The sequence below is a fragment of the Furipterus horrens genome, unplaced genomic scaffold (genome assembly GCF_987537825.1).
Source record: "Furipterus horrens unplaced genomic scaffold, mFurHor1.1.pri manual_scaffold_4, whole genome shotgun sequence".
Taxonomy (NCBI): domain Eukaryota; kingdom Metazoa; phylum Chordata; class Mammalia; order Chiroptera; family Furipteridae; genus Furipterus; species Furipterus horrens.
In genome coordinates this window covers 6,403,699-6,416,942 of record NW_028327174.1, presented here as the reverse complement: position 1 = coordinate 6,416,942, position 13,244 = coordinate 6,403,699, and the positions used below count along the sequence as shown (strand labels likewise).

Here is a 13,244-nt window from a genome sequence, read left to right as displayed (position 1 = left end):
GGGGTGGGGCTGCCTGGTGCCTCCCAGGCCTGCCCTGGCCCCCTATCCCTCTGCTTCTGGACTCACCCCCGGGTTGCAGCCCCTCCTCACCTGCCCTCCTCTGCTCTCGCCTCTGGTTTAACCGGGTTTTTCTGTCTTTTGGCATCTCTCTGAGTGGGTCTTTGCCATTTCCAGCCGCTTCTACACAGCCTGTCTGTCTGTCTGCCCTGCCTGCTCTCTCTCTTCTCACTTTCTGGCTCTGACTGTGACTCCCACAGTGTCGTGATCTGGGTCCATTATGTTCTGATCTGCGTTTTTCTCTGTCTTGTCTCTGAGCACCCTGCCTGTCTTCTCACTCCCTGTGTCTGTATTTGTCTGTCTGTCCATCTCTCTCTGCCTCTCTCTCTCACGGCTGCCCCTGTTTCTCTCCACATGCCCCTCCCCACCTTGGTCTCACTTGGTGTCTATATTCATCTGTCTGTCTGTCTGTCTCTCCCTCCCACTGTCTACCTCTTAGAAAAGTGCTCGCAGGAGGGATGGGTGACCCATTAGAAAAAGATGAACAGGTGTGCATCTGCCTAGAGAAACAGCTGTTCCGAGGGAGGAGGGACGCGAGTGGGCGACCTTTCTGGCGTGGGGTGTGTGTGCGGCGTGTGTGGCTCAGAGCGGGGTGATCTGCAATTATGGGCTGTCAGCGTCCGCAGTTTTCATCTCCCGAGTGTCAGTGCCGTTCAACCAGCAGGGAAATTGGTGGCTCTGAGCAGCAGCTGGTCCCCGACGCAGCCCCAGCCCCCTTTCAGGACCACTTTGTGAGTCAAATGTAATCACACATGGGAACGGGGCTTTCTCCGTTCATCTGAACTGGAGAGGAACTGGCAGTTTTATTACATTTCCCAGGCGCCAGGCGGAAGCGGCGGTTGGATTTTTTTCTTCTCCTTTTTACCCAAATGGAATGAAAGTCAGGCCCCTTAGGTGCCCACGCAGGGAGGGGGGCTGGGCTGGGGCTGCCGATGGGTGGCCGCCCTTCCAGCCTGCGGCCCTGACTCTGGCTGCCCGTCAGTGCTGTTCTCCCTGTCACCATCCCTCCCAGCTTTGAGGTCTCTGCTGAGGTCAGTTCCTCCAGGAAGCTGCTCCTGACCCCACTATCACTCGTCCCCAACCACCCTCACCTTTCCTGTTCTTGGCACCTACCCACTGGTTTGTTCACCTGCACATTGGGCTTTGCCCCCAGAGCCTGCGCTTCCCGAGGGCAGAAAGGAGTCCCGACTCATTGGCTCTGGCCCCCTGGGTAACATAGGCCAGCGCCCGCCCTGTGGCGGCTCGGGAGACCTTTGGAATGCTCGTGCTGGGGAGTGAGTGGAGGAGTTCAGGTGGGGTCTCGCTGGGTGTAGCAGGTGAGCAGTTTGGAGTCTGGCCTGCTTCAGGGCTTGGCTCTGCCACATCCTTGCTGGGTGGCTCTGAGCAGCTGTGCTCACTTCTCCGAGCGCCTGCCCCCTCCTCTGTGCACTGGAGAGAGCTCCCGCGGCCTCCCAGGCTGTCTGAGACATCAGCGAGGGTGCTGGGCGGCAGGCTCAGCCCGGGCACATGGTCAGGCCTATCAAACGGCCCTCCCTTGTTTGCGATTCGGGTGGGAGCAGCCTGGCTCCACGGCGAGCAGAATCCGGACACCCCCAGACCAGGAGGGACAAGAGAAGGGAGAGGGACTAGAGGGGCTGGAGCCTCGTATAGCCTTTAGCTGAGAGGTCTGGCATGAATACCGTCTTGTTCCACTCCGTCATTTTATGGATGAGGATGTGGAGACCGGGGGGTGAGGTGGGGAGGGGAGGTGGACCTGGAGCTCTGCCCCCAGTAGTGGCCCAGAGGGTAGCCTGTTTCGTATACTAGGGTTGCTCAGATGGTCCCATTTGCAGGAGTGTCACCAGTTGTTAAAAACCAGGAGGTAAACAACTCCAGGTCCAGAGGGTGGGTCTGTAGCCAGTGGGGGCAAGTCTCCTGACCAGCTGTTGACTTGAGCTGTCAACTTCCCTGGACCCTAGTGTCCTTCTACAGGAAGTGGGGGGAGTGAGCCCCACTGACTTGGGTGCTTGAGTTAATGAAGAGCCAGACGGCACACAGTAAATGCGTGGTATCCATCGTCCCTTCACAGGGCGTAGTGGTCTTCAGACTGCACAGTGTTGAGGCGGCCCTTGCTGGGGCGATGAGAGAGGGGAAGGCTGGGTAGGGAGGTCTGCACAGGAAAGGGTCCAGGGTGGGAGCCCTAGGGCCAGGCTGCCTGGGTTTGGATCCTGGCTCTGCCCCTCACTAGCTCTGTAGCCTCAGGCAGCAGACTGGCCTTCTCTGAACCCGCTTCCTCATCTGCAAAATGGGCTGCCTTCCCATTTTCTGCTCTGTCTCATGGGACCTCAGACCGGCTTCCGAGCCTCAGTTTCTTCATCTGTAAAATGGGTATCGTAATGCCTCCCTTGATGGCAGCACCAGTTCCAAATTTGTGGAAGGTCAGCCCCGTGGGGTCCCACCATGTCAATGGACCACTCAGGACCTGGGGCAGTAGAATTGCCAGGTTCTCAAGGCCATGGGTAGATGGAGCTCCAGCGAGGACGCTGACCTGCCTGGCCACGCAGCCAGGGTGGCAGAGCCGCGCCTTGCTACCTCCCTGAGGGTCCTAGAGCCGATGGGCTTCCGTAGGGGATCCGTGGTGCCTCCGGCCTGACTGGGCTCCTGTCGCTGCCCCAACACCCCACAGCCCGAGGAGCTGACCAACGTGCTGGAGATCTGCAACGTGGTCTTCACCAGCATGTTCGCCCTGGAGATGCTCCTGAAGCTGGCTGCCTTCGGGCTCTTCGACTACCTGCGCAACCCCTACAACATCTTCGACAGCATCATCGTCATCATCAGGTGCCCCTGCCCCCCCCCCCCCGCATCCTCAGGCTGCGGGCCCAGAGGCAGAGCGGGCGGAGAGGGGGCTGACCCAGCCTGTACGTGAAGTACGTGAGATCACAGAAAACCAGTTACACGGAAACAGAGTTAACAAAAATAATTAAAAATTTGTGATTTAGCCATATACGTGCTTCTGGATTAACACACTAAACAGTGCGATCTAACAGCGGGTCTGTGACTACCGACATCCCAAAGAAGGGGTGGGCATAAACTATATTCGAAAGTATCTACATCAACCATCATGCGATATGAAACCAGTCAGTGATTTCCGTTGACCATGAGGTCATAGGAACTGCTGACTTCTCTGTGTTTAGTCATTTCCATTCATCATCAAAAGAATGTTAAATCTCAAAAAGAGCTCAGGGACCTTCGCGGACCTTTTGAATTCCATCCACAGACATCCTGAGGGAGGGGTCCATGGACTCCAGGTTAAGAGCTCCCACCTGAGGGTGCCCCGGAACGGCAATGCCCTGTGAAACTTACTATTGGTTGGGTGAAGGAGTGACTGGATGAAGGGATGGAGCTCTCATCCTCTGCCTGCCCACCCCCCCCCCCCCCCCCGCAGCATCTGGGAGATTGTGGGGCAGGCAGATGGCGGGCTGTCGGTGCTGCGGACCTTCCGGCTGCTGCGGGTGCTGAAGCTGGTGCGCTTCATGCCCGCGCTGCGGCGCCAGCTCGTGGTGCTCATGAAGACCATGGACAACGTGGCCACCTTCTGCATGCTGCTCATGCTCTTCATCTTCATCTTCAGGTAAGCCCTGCCCACCCGCGGGCTGTAGGCAGGAGCGTGGCTGGTTGAGTTCTCCGGACCACACCTTGGGCCTGGGTGTGAGTCCTGCCACCATCCCCTGTGGCTCTGGGCGAGTACCTCCCGTTTGAGCATCAGTGTTCACTTCTGTAAAGTGGGACCAACACTGCGTCTTCCTGTCTTACTGGGTTGTTCGGAGAATGACCCAGGATGAGTGGGCAAGAGCTTGGTGTTGGTGAGTCCCTTGAGCCGCCTCTATCCCTCCCAGCATTCTCGGGATGCACATCTTTGGCTGCAAATTCAGTCTCCGAACGGACACGGGAGATACAGTCCCCGACAGGAAGAACTTCGATTCCCTGCTGTGGGCCATTGTCACGGTGTTCCAGGTGAGTATGTGTTCATATGTGACAGGGGACGAAGGGGTTTCACCCAGGATCGTTTTTTTTGCGGGTGCTCCCAGCCTCGGAGAACCCAAAGAGCATGGTCTGGCGCGGAGGCCCCTCAACTCCGGCTTAGTGGGCAGGTCTAGGGTGTGTGGCCAGGCCGGTGCAGGACGGGCCCTGGGAGCTGGACTGCCGGCCCCCCCTCCCCTGCACCCGTCCCTGGCCCGTCCACTCCCACCCGGAGACTTGGGGCATGTTAGGGGTCTTCTTTGCGATTGTTCTCCCCCTGCGTGGGCTGATGTGTACCTGTGGCTGTTCCGCCCAAGGGTTCCGTCCCCCCTTGGGCTGGGCTGGGTCTAGGGGTACTCGGGCCCTGAGCTGTGCATGCCTCCCCCCACAGATCCTCACCCAGGAGGACTGGAACGTCGTCCTCTACAATGGCATGGCCTCCACCTCGCCCTGGGCCTCCCTCTACTTTGTTGCCCTCATGACCTTCGGCAACTATGTGCTCTTCAACCTGCTGGTGGCCATCCTGGTGGAAGGCTTCCAGGCGGAGGTGACTGTGGCCCTGGTGGAGGAAGCACCCCCATGGGGCCTGCACGAGACTGGGTGAGGGGAGGGGGTCTTGGTGGGGGAGGGCTGCAATTCTAACATCTAGCAGGCGAGTCTCCAGAAGAGGGGTTTGCCAGTGAAGTAGTGAGCTTTCCAACGTAGGAAGCGTGGAAATGGAGGCAGCACCTGGGGTCCCTGCCTCTCCGTGGGGTGTAAGGCTAGGCCTCTCCATCTGAGAGAGTCTAAAGTCTCCAAGATCTGGGATTCTGAATCACGCCTCCTCCATCCTCTGAGGCTTTGGGGAACTGGCAGTCAGGCCGACATGGGTCTAGGTCCTCTTTAGCTTCTCGCTTCCCTAACAGAGCCCCAGTTTCCATGTTTGTGAAATGGGCGTGAAAGCATCCTTTGAAAAGTTCATGAGGGAGGGAAGGGCTGTGTTGACTTGCCTTCCAATGTGAGGGATGGTCTCCCAGGGCGACGCCAATCGCTCCTACTCGGATGAGGACCAGAGTTTATCCAACATGGAGGAGTTTGACAAGCTCCAGGAGGGCCTGGACAGCGGCGGAGGTAAACAGACCTCCACTTGTTACCTAAGGGTCCGGGACCCTTCCCCAGAGGTCCGGGTGGGCAAAGGGCACGGCCTCTAGTTTCCCCTCAAGCCCAGGCTCTGGGACTGCTGATTTCTGTGGTTTGTTATTTACATTCACAATCAAAAGCTATGCTAAATCTCAAAAAGTCAGTGACCTTCATGACCTTCCTAAATTCTAGACACAAGGGCAGCTGCATCCCACCCTCACACCTCTACACAGTGTGGCCTGCTGGGAAGAGCCTTGGGCCTCAGGATGCCTGGGTTTGGGTCCTGTTTGGCTCCACTGGGCAGCTTGGAGCAAACCTCCCCAACCCACACCATGTCTTTGGTGACTGGGCTGGACAGTCTCTGCTTTGCTTCCCACTGTGGCCATGGTAGTGAGGTTCTCATGCTGGGTGAAGCTCAGTGGTGGTCCTGAATACAGAAGGCAAGGGATTCTCTTATCTAAAATTAAAGCCGAGAGACCTGCAGACAGGGCAGAGGGGAGGCACCTGTGCTGGAGTCCAACCTGGGAGACTTCCTGGTGGAGGAGGTCTCCCCAGAAAAAAACTCCCCATTTCTGTTATTGTCCATGTTTGTTTCTTTGTCTCGTGGCTTCTTTTGCTCTTATTCTGGCCTTCTGTCTGCCCCTCCCTCTGTCTCCATCTCATCCCTCCAGATCCCAAGCTCTGCCCAATTCCTCTGACACCCAATGGACACCTGGACCCCAATCTCCCTCTGGGTGGACATCTGGGCCCTGCTGGGGCTGCAGCACCTGGCCGCCTATCACTGCAGCCAGACCCTATGCTGGTGGCCCTGGGTTCCCGCAAGAGCAGCGTCATGTCACTTGGGAGGATGAGCTATGACCAGCGTTCCCTGGTGAGTCCTTGTGGTGCTCTGGGTGGCTGTGGTATGTGCTGAGGGACCCTGGGGAGAAGAACCTGTCAATCTAGCTTTGGACTGGTACCTGGGCTTTGGGCACCAGAGTGTCCTGCCAGAACCAGGCAGGGAGCATGTCTTTTGCATTTCTGGGTTCCCAGTGTCAGGGTGGGACCAGGCAATAATGAATGAATGAATGAATGAATGAATGAGGCCAGTGGGGAATGGGGTTTTTATCTTGGCACCAATGTACAGGGTAAAGAGCTGGGCCTGGGGGGTTGGGTAGACCTGAACTTGAATCTGGCCTCTGACACTTCCAAGCTGTGTGACCATGAGTAAATTATAGCCCTTTCTGAACCTCAGTTTCCTTACCTGTAAAGAGGAAGATGGCCCTAACTTGCTGTACCTTCCTCAAAGGACGTGAGGTGGAGGGAGGAGATGGAAACATACTGTGGACACACCCACATGTCCATGGATGTGGATGGAGTGAGAGGCTGGGTGGGAGGAAGACCCCTCACCCATAGCTGGTTGTCACCTACTTGGCCAGTGGGCCTGCAGGCTGTCTTCAGTCATAGCCATGGGTGTGTGTGGCTGGCGCTGACCAGTGCCCTGGCTTCCTCCCAGTCCAGCACCCGGAGCTCCTACTGTGGGCCGTGGGGGCGCAGCGGGGCCTGGGCCAGCCGCCGCTCCAGCTGGAACAGCCTCAAGCATAAGCCGCCGTCGGCAGAACACGAGTCCCTGCTTGCTGCTGAGCGTGGTGGTGGGACCCGGGCCTGTGAGGGCACCGGTGACGAGGGGCTGCTGCGGGCCGCGCCCCTGCATGCGCCGCATGCCCACCATGTGCATCATGGTCCCCACCCAATGCACCGTCACCGCCACCACCGCCGGACCTTGTCCCTCGACACCAGAGATTTGGTGGACCTGGCCGAACTGGGGCCCGCTGCAGGCCCCCACCCCCGGGCAACCTGGAGGGGAGCAGGCCCGGTCCCCGGGCACGAGGACTGCAACGGCAGGATGCCCAGCATCGCCAAGGAGGTCTTCACCAAGATGGGCGACCGCCGGGACCGCGGGGAGGATGAGGAGGAGGTGGACTACGTGAGTAGGATGGGCTCCAGGGGCCAGGCCCAGGGGCCAGGAGGAGGGAGCAGCCTGAGGGGCAGGGCTAGAGTCGGAGGGCCCCAGAGGGGCCCACAGGGACAGGGCTTCAGCAGGTGAGCAGGAGGAGGCTGCTGGAGCTGCCCACACCTGAGTTGGGCCCACCAGTGGGAGAGGAGCCCTCCCCGCTGCCATGGGAGGGTGAGGATGCTGGTCTTGCTGGGGGAGTCCAGAGGTCATCAGAGGCCCCAGTTTGCTGGATGACTGGAGTGGGCAGAGAGGGGAAGCTCTGGGCAGTGCTGACCAGTCCGCGTCCCCTGCTTTCCTTGCCAGACCCTGTGCTTCCGAGTGCGCAAGATGATTGACGTCTACAAGCCGGACTGGTGCGAGGTCCGTGAGAACTGGTCTGTCTACCTCTTCTCCCCTGAGAACAGGTAGGCCGGCCCAGGCTTGGGGTGAGATTAGCCTAGAGGGTGGACAGGTCTGGGAGGGAGAGATTTCTAAAGAGCCTGGCAGGGCTGTTGAGGGGAGTGCCCCCCCATACCTCAGAGGGCCCTCCTGCCCCTGTGGTAGAGGGGCTTCAGGGGAGGGGTAGAGTTTGGGGACTTTCTGGGTATCTGTTTTAGTCTGGGCCACCCCTGTACTAGGCACCAGGTTGGACAGATCCTCAAGTAGCCTGGGGTACTCCCAGCTGGAGGGAACATTGGAAGTCTTCCTGCAGGAGGAGGCCTTTGTAGCATTCTGTAGGTACAGCAGGGTTGAGAAGAGGTGGAGGCTGGTCCAGGAGGAGGGAGCAGCCTGAGGGAAGATCTGGGGCAGAAACGTAGGGTATCAGGCAATGTGTGTCCATGTGGCTGGAGGGCAGGGCTCAGGGATTTGGGCCAGTGTTTAGAAAGCCTTGAGTGCCAGGCCTGGGTGGGTGCGCTTCCTCCTGTGGCTGTAGGAGTTGCTGTGGCTGTGTGATCAGGGGAGGTGGCTCTAGGTGGACACTCCGGGTGGTTGTAAAGTTGCCACCTGCGTGTGGCCAGAGAAGGGTCAGCTTCCTCGAGGCCATCCCTAGGCTTAAGCCCTTTGCCTTCCTCCTGGCTGGGGTGAGGGGCACACCGAGACTCAGGGTCCCTGCCCGCTCTGCCAGGTTCCGTGTCATGTGCCGGACCATCATTGCCCACAAGCTCTTTGACTATGTCGTCCTGGCCTTCATTTTCCTCAACTGCATCACCATCGCCCTGGAGCGGCCCCAGATTGAGGCTGGCAGCACCGTGAGTAGCGGGGGCCTTCGGGCAGGGCAAGGGACGGGCAGAGGGATGGGCCACTGGGGCCTGCTATGGGACACTCAAGAGTGCAGGGCCAAGGGGGCCAGGAGAGCTCAGCAAGGTGGGTGTTGCTGCTGTGTAGGAAGGGGTGGCGGGGAGCTTGTCTCTGGGGAGAGGACACGTCCTGGGACTGTGACGTGGCAGCCTCCCCTGGATGCCCCTAGGCTGAAGGTAGAGGTGACCAGGTGGCCTGCAGTTCTGGGAGCCCCAGGCCCACGGCATCTCCTGGCTCTTTCAGGAACGCATATTCCTCACCGTGTCCAACTACATCTTCACAGCCATCTTCGTGGGCGAGATGACCCTAAAGGTAGCCCTTCTTCACCTGGGACCTCCCCACTCCCACTCCCAGCAGGGGCAGGGGGCGCCCTGGCCCAGCCCAGCCTCAGCTTGTTGCTCACCTGCCTGTCAGCAGCATGCCCCAGGGGCCCAGCTCCTCTTGGTGCCAGTACTAGGCTACTGGGACCCAGGGGCTGGGGTCATCCACATCCCTGCCATCCAGGAGGTGACAGCCCGCCAGAAAGACAAACTATGGGAAATCTTTACGGTGTAATGGCGTAGGGTAGCCTTGAATTGGGTTTGCCAGACGTGCGGGGAGAGCGGATCATAACAGGCAGTGGGCCTGCGTTGCTGGGAGTGTCCCCAGTGGCCCAGACCTTTTGGGTCCCTGCTTATCGCCCACGTTCTGAGTGGGCGCCCTGCGGCTCCACCCTACTTGCCTGACTCTGCCCCTCCCAACCCAGTCCACCTGATGTCAGCCCCGCCCCCTCTGGCGAAGCTGACTGACCCCGCCTACTGCCCCGCCCCCAGGTGGTCTCGCTGGGTCTGTACTTCGGGGAGCAGGCATACCTGCGCAGCAGCTGGAATGTGCTGGATGGCTTTCTGGTCTTCGTGTCAATCATCGACATCGTGGTGTCCTTGGCCTCGGCCGGGGGAGCCAAGATCTTGGGGGTCCTCCGGGTCCTGCGGCTCTTGCGCACGCTACGACCCCTGCGGTGAGGACTCCTCGGTGTTTGGGGAAGGCCCTGGGGTCTAAGTGGACCACTTGCTCCTGCCCGCCCCACCCACTCAGTCCTCTGCTCGCTTGTGCCAAGTGCTAGCTAAGCAGGGCCAGGCGCCTGGCTGTGGGGCCTGCTCCCAGGGCAAGAGTCTGGAGAGACAGAGAGAGAGAGAGAGAGAGAGAGAGAGAGAGAGAGACAGAGAGAGACAGAGAGACAGAGACAGAGAGACAGAGACAGAGAGACAGAGAGAGAGAGAGAGAGAGACAGAGAAAGAGAGAGACAGAGAGAGAGAGAGAGAGACAGAGAAAGAGAGAGACAGAGAGAGAGAGAGAGAGAGAGAGAGAGAGGGAGAGAGAGAGAGACAGAGAGAGAGAGAGACAGAGAGAGAGAGGGAGAGAGAGAGAGAGAGACAGAGAGAGAGAGAGAGAGAGAGACAGAGACAGAGAGAGAGAGAGAGAGAGAGAGGGAGAGAGAGAGAGAGAGAGAGAGAGTGTGTGTGTGTGTGTGTGTGTGTGTGTGTGTGTGTGTTGGAAGACCAGGGCTGCAGGTGGCCCCAGGATGGCAACCCCCTCTCTGTGTGGCCCGAGTGGCTCACTGCCGTCTCTGGGACTCAGTACCTACATGAAGGTGTGTGGACCTCAAGGGGATCCTCTGCTGGGCATCCAGCTCAGAGCCTGGGTGCCACTGCCCTGGTGACTCTGGGATGCCTGCGGCTGGCTGTCTCCTGGCCTGGCTGAGGACTGACAGTGCCCTTGGTCCCTCCCTGCCCGCAGTGTCATCAGTCGGGCGCCTGGCCTGAAGCTTGTGGTGGAGACGCTCATCTCCTCCCTGAAGCCTATCGGCAACATTGTCCTCATCTGCTGTGCCTTTTTCATCATCTTTGGCATCTTGGGGGTGCAGGTGAGGCGTGTTCAGGCTGGGCAGGCAGTGGGGTGGGCGCCAAGGTCGGAGAATAGGCCCCTCGCTCCCACCCAGCTCCCGACCCAGTGCTGGCTGACGTGGGGGCTCAGGTGGCCGTGTCAGCGGCGAGCTCCCAGGCGAGGGAGGGAGACAGGCACAGCCAACACGGCCAAGTGCAAGGCAGGCTGGGTAAATGGGGTCACAGGGGTCCAAGCTATGCATGAACATGGGGCTGGGCTGTGGACAGTGAGGGAAGCACCCTGAAGGAGGTGGCCTTTGCGCTGGGCCTTGAAGGAGCAGTGATTTTGACTGGTCATGGCGGGGGGAAGGTATTTCTGGGGAGGATGCGCATGTTCATGGAGGTGATCCTGGAAGCTCCGGCTGCTTAGAAGAGCCAGGCGGTTGGCTGGGTCAAATGGAGAAAGACCTGGGTGGGAGTTAAAGAGTTGGGGTTTGTCACCTCCAGGCTTGGGGCCACAAGAGGTCTCTGACACAGGCAGGGCTGTGAGCTAACTTGGATTTTGGTTTGGAGCCCAGCCCAGGACTAAGACGGGCCTCGGGGCTGGACAGGAAAGAGTGGGTTGGGTCATAAAGTGTGTGATGGGGATGACCTGGGCCTTTTGGGGTCTGAGCTGCCACTGAGACCCTTCCTGTTTCTAGAGTGTCTGAACCCCAAATCCCCAGGCTCCTCACCTGGTGCTGCGCATGGGGCTGTAGCTGGTGAGGAGCCCTGGGGGCAGGTGTCCTTTGGGGTTGCTGAGACACTCCCAATGGAGCCAGCTGGGCAGGAGGGGCTTGAAGTGGACCCTGCTTGCACAGTGGCCCTGCCCCTTCCAGGCAGTTGATGCAGAGAGGGCTTGGGGTCCCTGGTGAGGGTCCCTTTACTCTCCCCCCTGGGGATATGCAGCATTTTTCTCCCATGGGGTCCCTGCCCAGGTCTTTAGTGCAGATACTGGGATCTGATCTCAGGTCTGTGGGAAGGCCAGGGATCAGACAAACCAGGGTGTGAACCCTGGCTCTGCCACTTCCTAAACCTCGAGTGACTTTGAGAAAATTACCTGTCACCCCTGGGCCTCAGTGTCCGCATCTGTGAGATTTGCTGAGAGTAGCGCCACCTTCTGTTGGGGGACTTGGGAAGATGACATGGTTGAGTGCTTGGCCTGGGCTGTGCAGAGAGGAGGTGCCTCCTAAGAAGCTGCACCCCATTCCCACGCCGGGAGCGTTGGCAGGACGGTCACTCACCCTGTGTCTCTTTCCCCAGCTCTTCAAGGGCAAGTTCTACCACTGTCTTGGTGTGGACACCCGCAACATCACCAACCGTTCTGACTGCATGGCCGCCAATTACCGCTGGGTCCATCACAAGTACAACTTCGACAACCTGGGCCAGGTGAGCGCCACGCACCAACCCCTTCCTTACCTGATCACCCCAGTGGATGAAGTGACAGCTCCTCAGTGCTAATAGCCTGAGACTGTAGATTAGCCTCCAGTGCTGCGCTGCCAGGACTGACCCTGTGGTTTCCCCTTTCCAAGCCTCAGTTTCCTCTTCTGTAAAATGGGTAGGCATAGCACCACCATACAGGTGGCGTGAGGGTTAGAGATCCTGAGCACAGAGGGTCCAGCAAGTGCCTGGCGCTTCCCAGGTGCTTCAGGGAACACTAGTTCCTGGCCCTCACCCCGCCCATGGGACTGACAGGACTTTAAAGTCAGCCCGACGTGGGGATGAATCCCGGCTCTGCCACTCACTGTAGAGAGTCTCGTGTGCCCAGCCCCTGGCCCAGCGTGGGTTTCCTTTCCTGTCACCCATCTCCTCTGCTCTGCCCTCTAGTCACAGGCAGGCCCCCGCCCAGTTCCTGACTCACTGTTGGTCTCCTCTCCTGGGGGCTGCCAGGCTTGGCCATCTGGGTAGTGGCCCAGATGAGATCCTCAGCTGGCTGCCTATGAAGAGTCTCATTATCCCCCACCCCCAGCAAATGCTTTTATTCTTGAAGGCCCACCCAGGTAGCTAGGTGTGACCAAATGGGGAGGGAGCAGGATCCAGGGGCACGTGGCCCAGGCCCATGCCCCACCCTTCTGCTGGGACCCTCCAGCTCTTTCCCACTGGAGCTCTCACTCCATGTGACCAGACATCCCACTCCCCATGCCTCCTGGGAGATGAGCCAGGGGGCCCTAGAGGGACAACGAGTGGCCAGGGCAAGGGGGTCAGGAACCAGGACAGTGTCGCTGCCTCACCTCCTGCACGTTCTCCAGAAGTAGCACCTTTTGAGGTTATTAACTGCTGAATGGTTGGCAGAACAGATGTTTTAAAAAAGATGTTCCAAGAAGCTGAGGGAAAGCCAGCTTCTCGGGGCCCTTTTATGAGCTTGCTCCTGACCCTGACCCAGCACCAGGGCCTGGCCCCAGCTCCCGTGGCGCATTCCAGCCCTTTCCATTCTGAGCATGCTGGACGCCAGGCTGATGCCCCCATGCAGAGCTAATGAGGGTTGCAATGTGGTCCGGAGCCTCTGACTCCTTGCTGTGTGTCCTCAGGTAAGTCCAGTCACTCTCTGTGCTTCAGTGTCCTCATCCATAAGTGGGGACAGTGATAGCAGGTCTGGGATTTCCAGTCTCAGGCTCTCTGCACTTCCGGCCTCTGTGATCCAAGGGTCTACATGCCCCCGGGCACGTGAGAGCTTCTTGTGCCTCCCTGGCAAGGCAGGCTTCCTGTGCGTCTCCTGCCCTGTCCTGCTCCTGGGCCTGAGCCCTGGTCCGGGACCCTTTGTGAACCCACTAACTTCCGTCATGCTTGGACTCTGTAAGGATGGCACTGGTTCAGTTTAGCTCTGAAAATCTTTACTGAGCATCTGTTGCACATGAGGCTCGACTGGGTCCTCTAGGATCAGCCTGTGGTCCTGT

General features: G+C 59.0%; 1 protein-coding gene across 1 annotated transcript in view; it reads left to right on the top strand.

The window, feature by feature from the left end:
• The window catches only part of CACNA1I (calcium voltage-gated channel subunit alpha1 I), an 87,955-nt gene that overhangs the window by 57,656 nt on the left and 17,055 nt on the right, over positions 1–13,244 (top strand). The window contains exons 10-22 of the mRNA XM_090275324.1: positions 2,723–2,874; positions 3,482–3,667; positions 3,933–4,050; positions 4,448–4,603; positions 5,073–5,166; positions 5,847–6,046; positions 6,671–7,141; positions 7,475–7,575; positions 8,277–8,400; positions 8,693–8,761; positions 9,262–9,446; positions 10,226–10,352; positions 11,614–11,739. Coding sequence (XP_090131450.1) covers positions 2,723–2,874; positions 3,482–3,667; positions 3,933–4,050; positions 4,448–4,603; positions 5,073–5,166; positions 5,847–6,046; positions 6,671–7,141; positions 7,475–7,575; positions 8,277–8,400; positions 8,693–8,761; positions 9,262–9,446; positions 10,226–10,352; positions 11,614–11,739 — 2,109 coding nt within the window. The remainder of the gene's footprint in view (positions 1–2,722; positions 2,875–3,481; positions 3,668–3,932; positions 4,051–4,447; positions 4,604–5,072; positions 5,167–5,846; positions 6,047–6,670; positions 7,142–7,474; positions 7,576–8,276; positions 8,401–8,692; positions 8,762–9,261; positions 9,447–10,225; positions 10,353–11,613; positions 11,740–13,244) is intronic.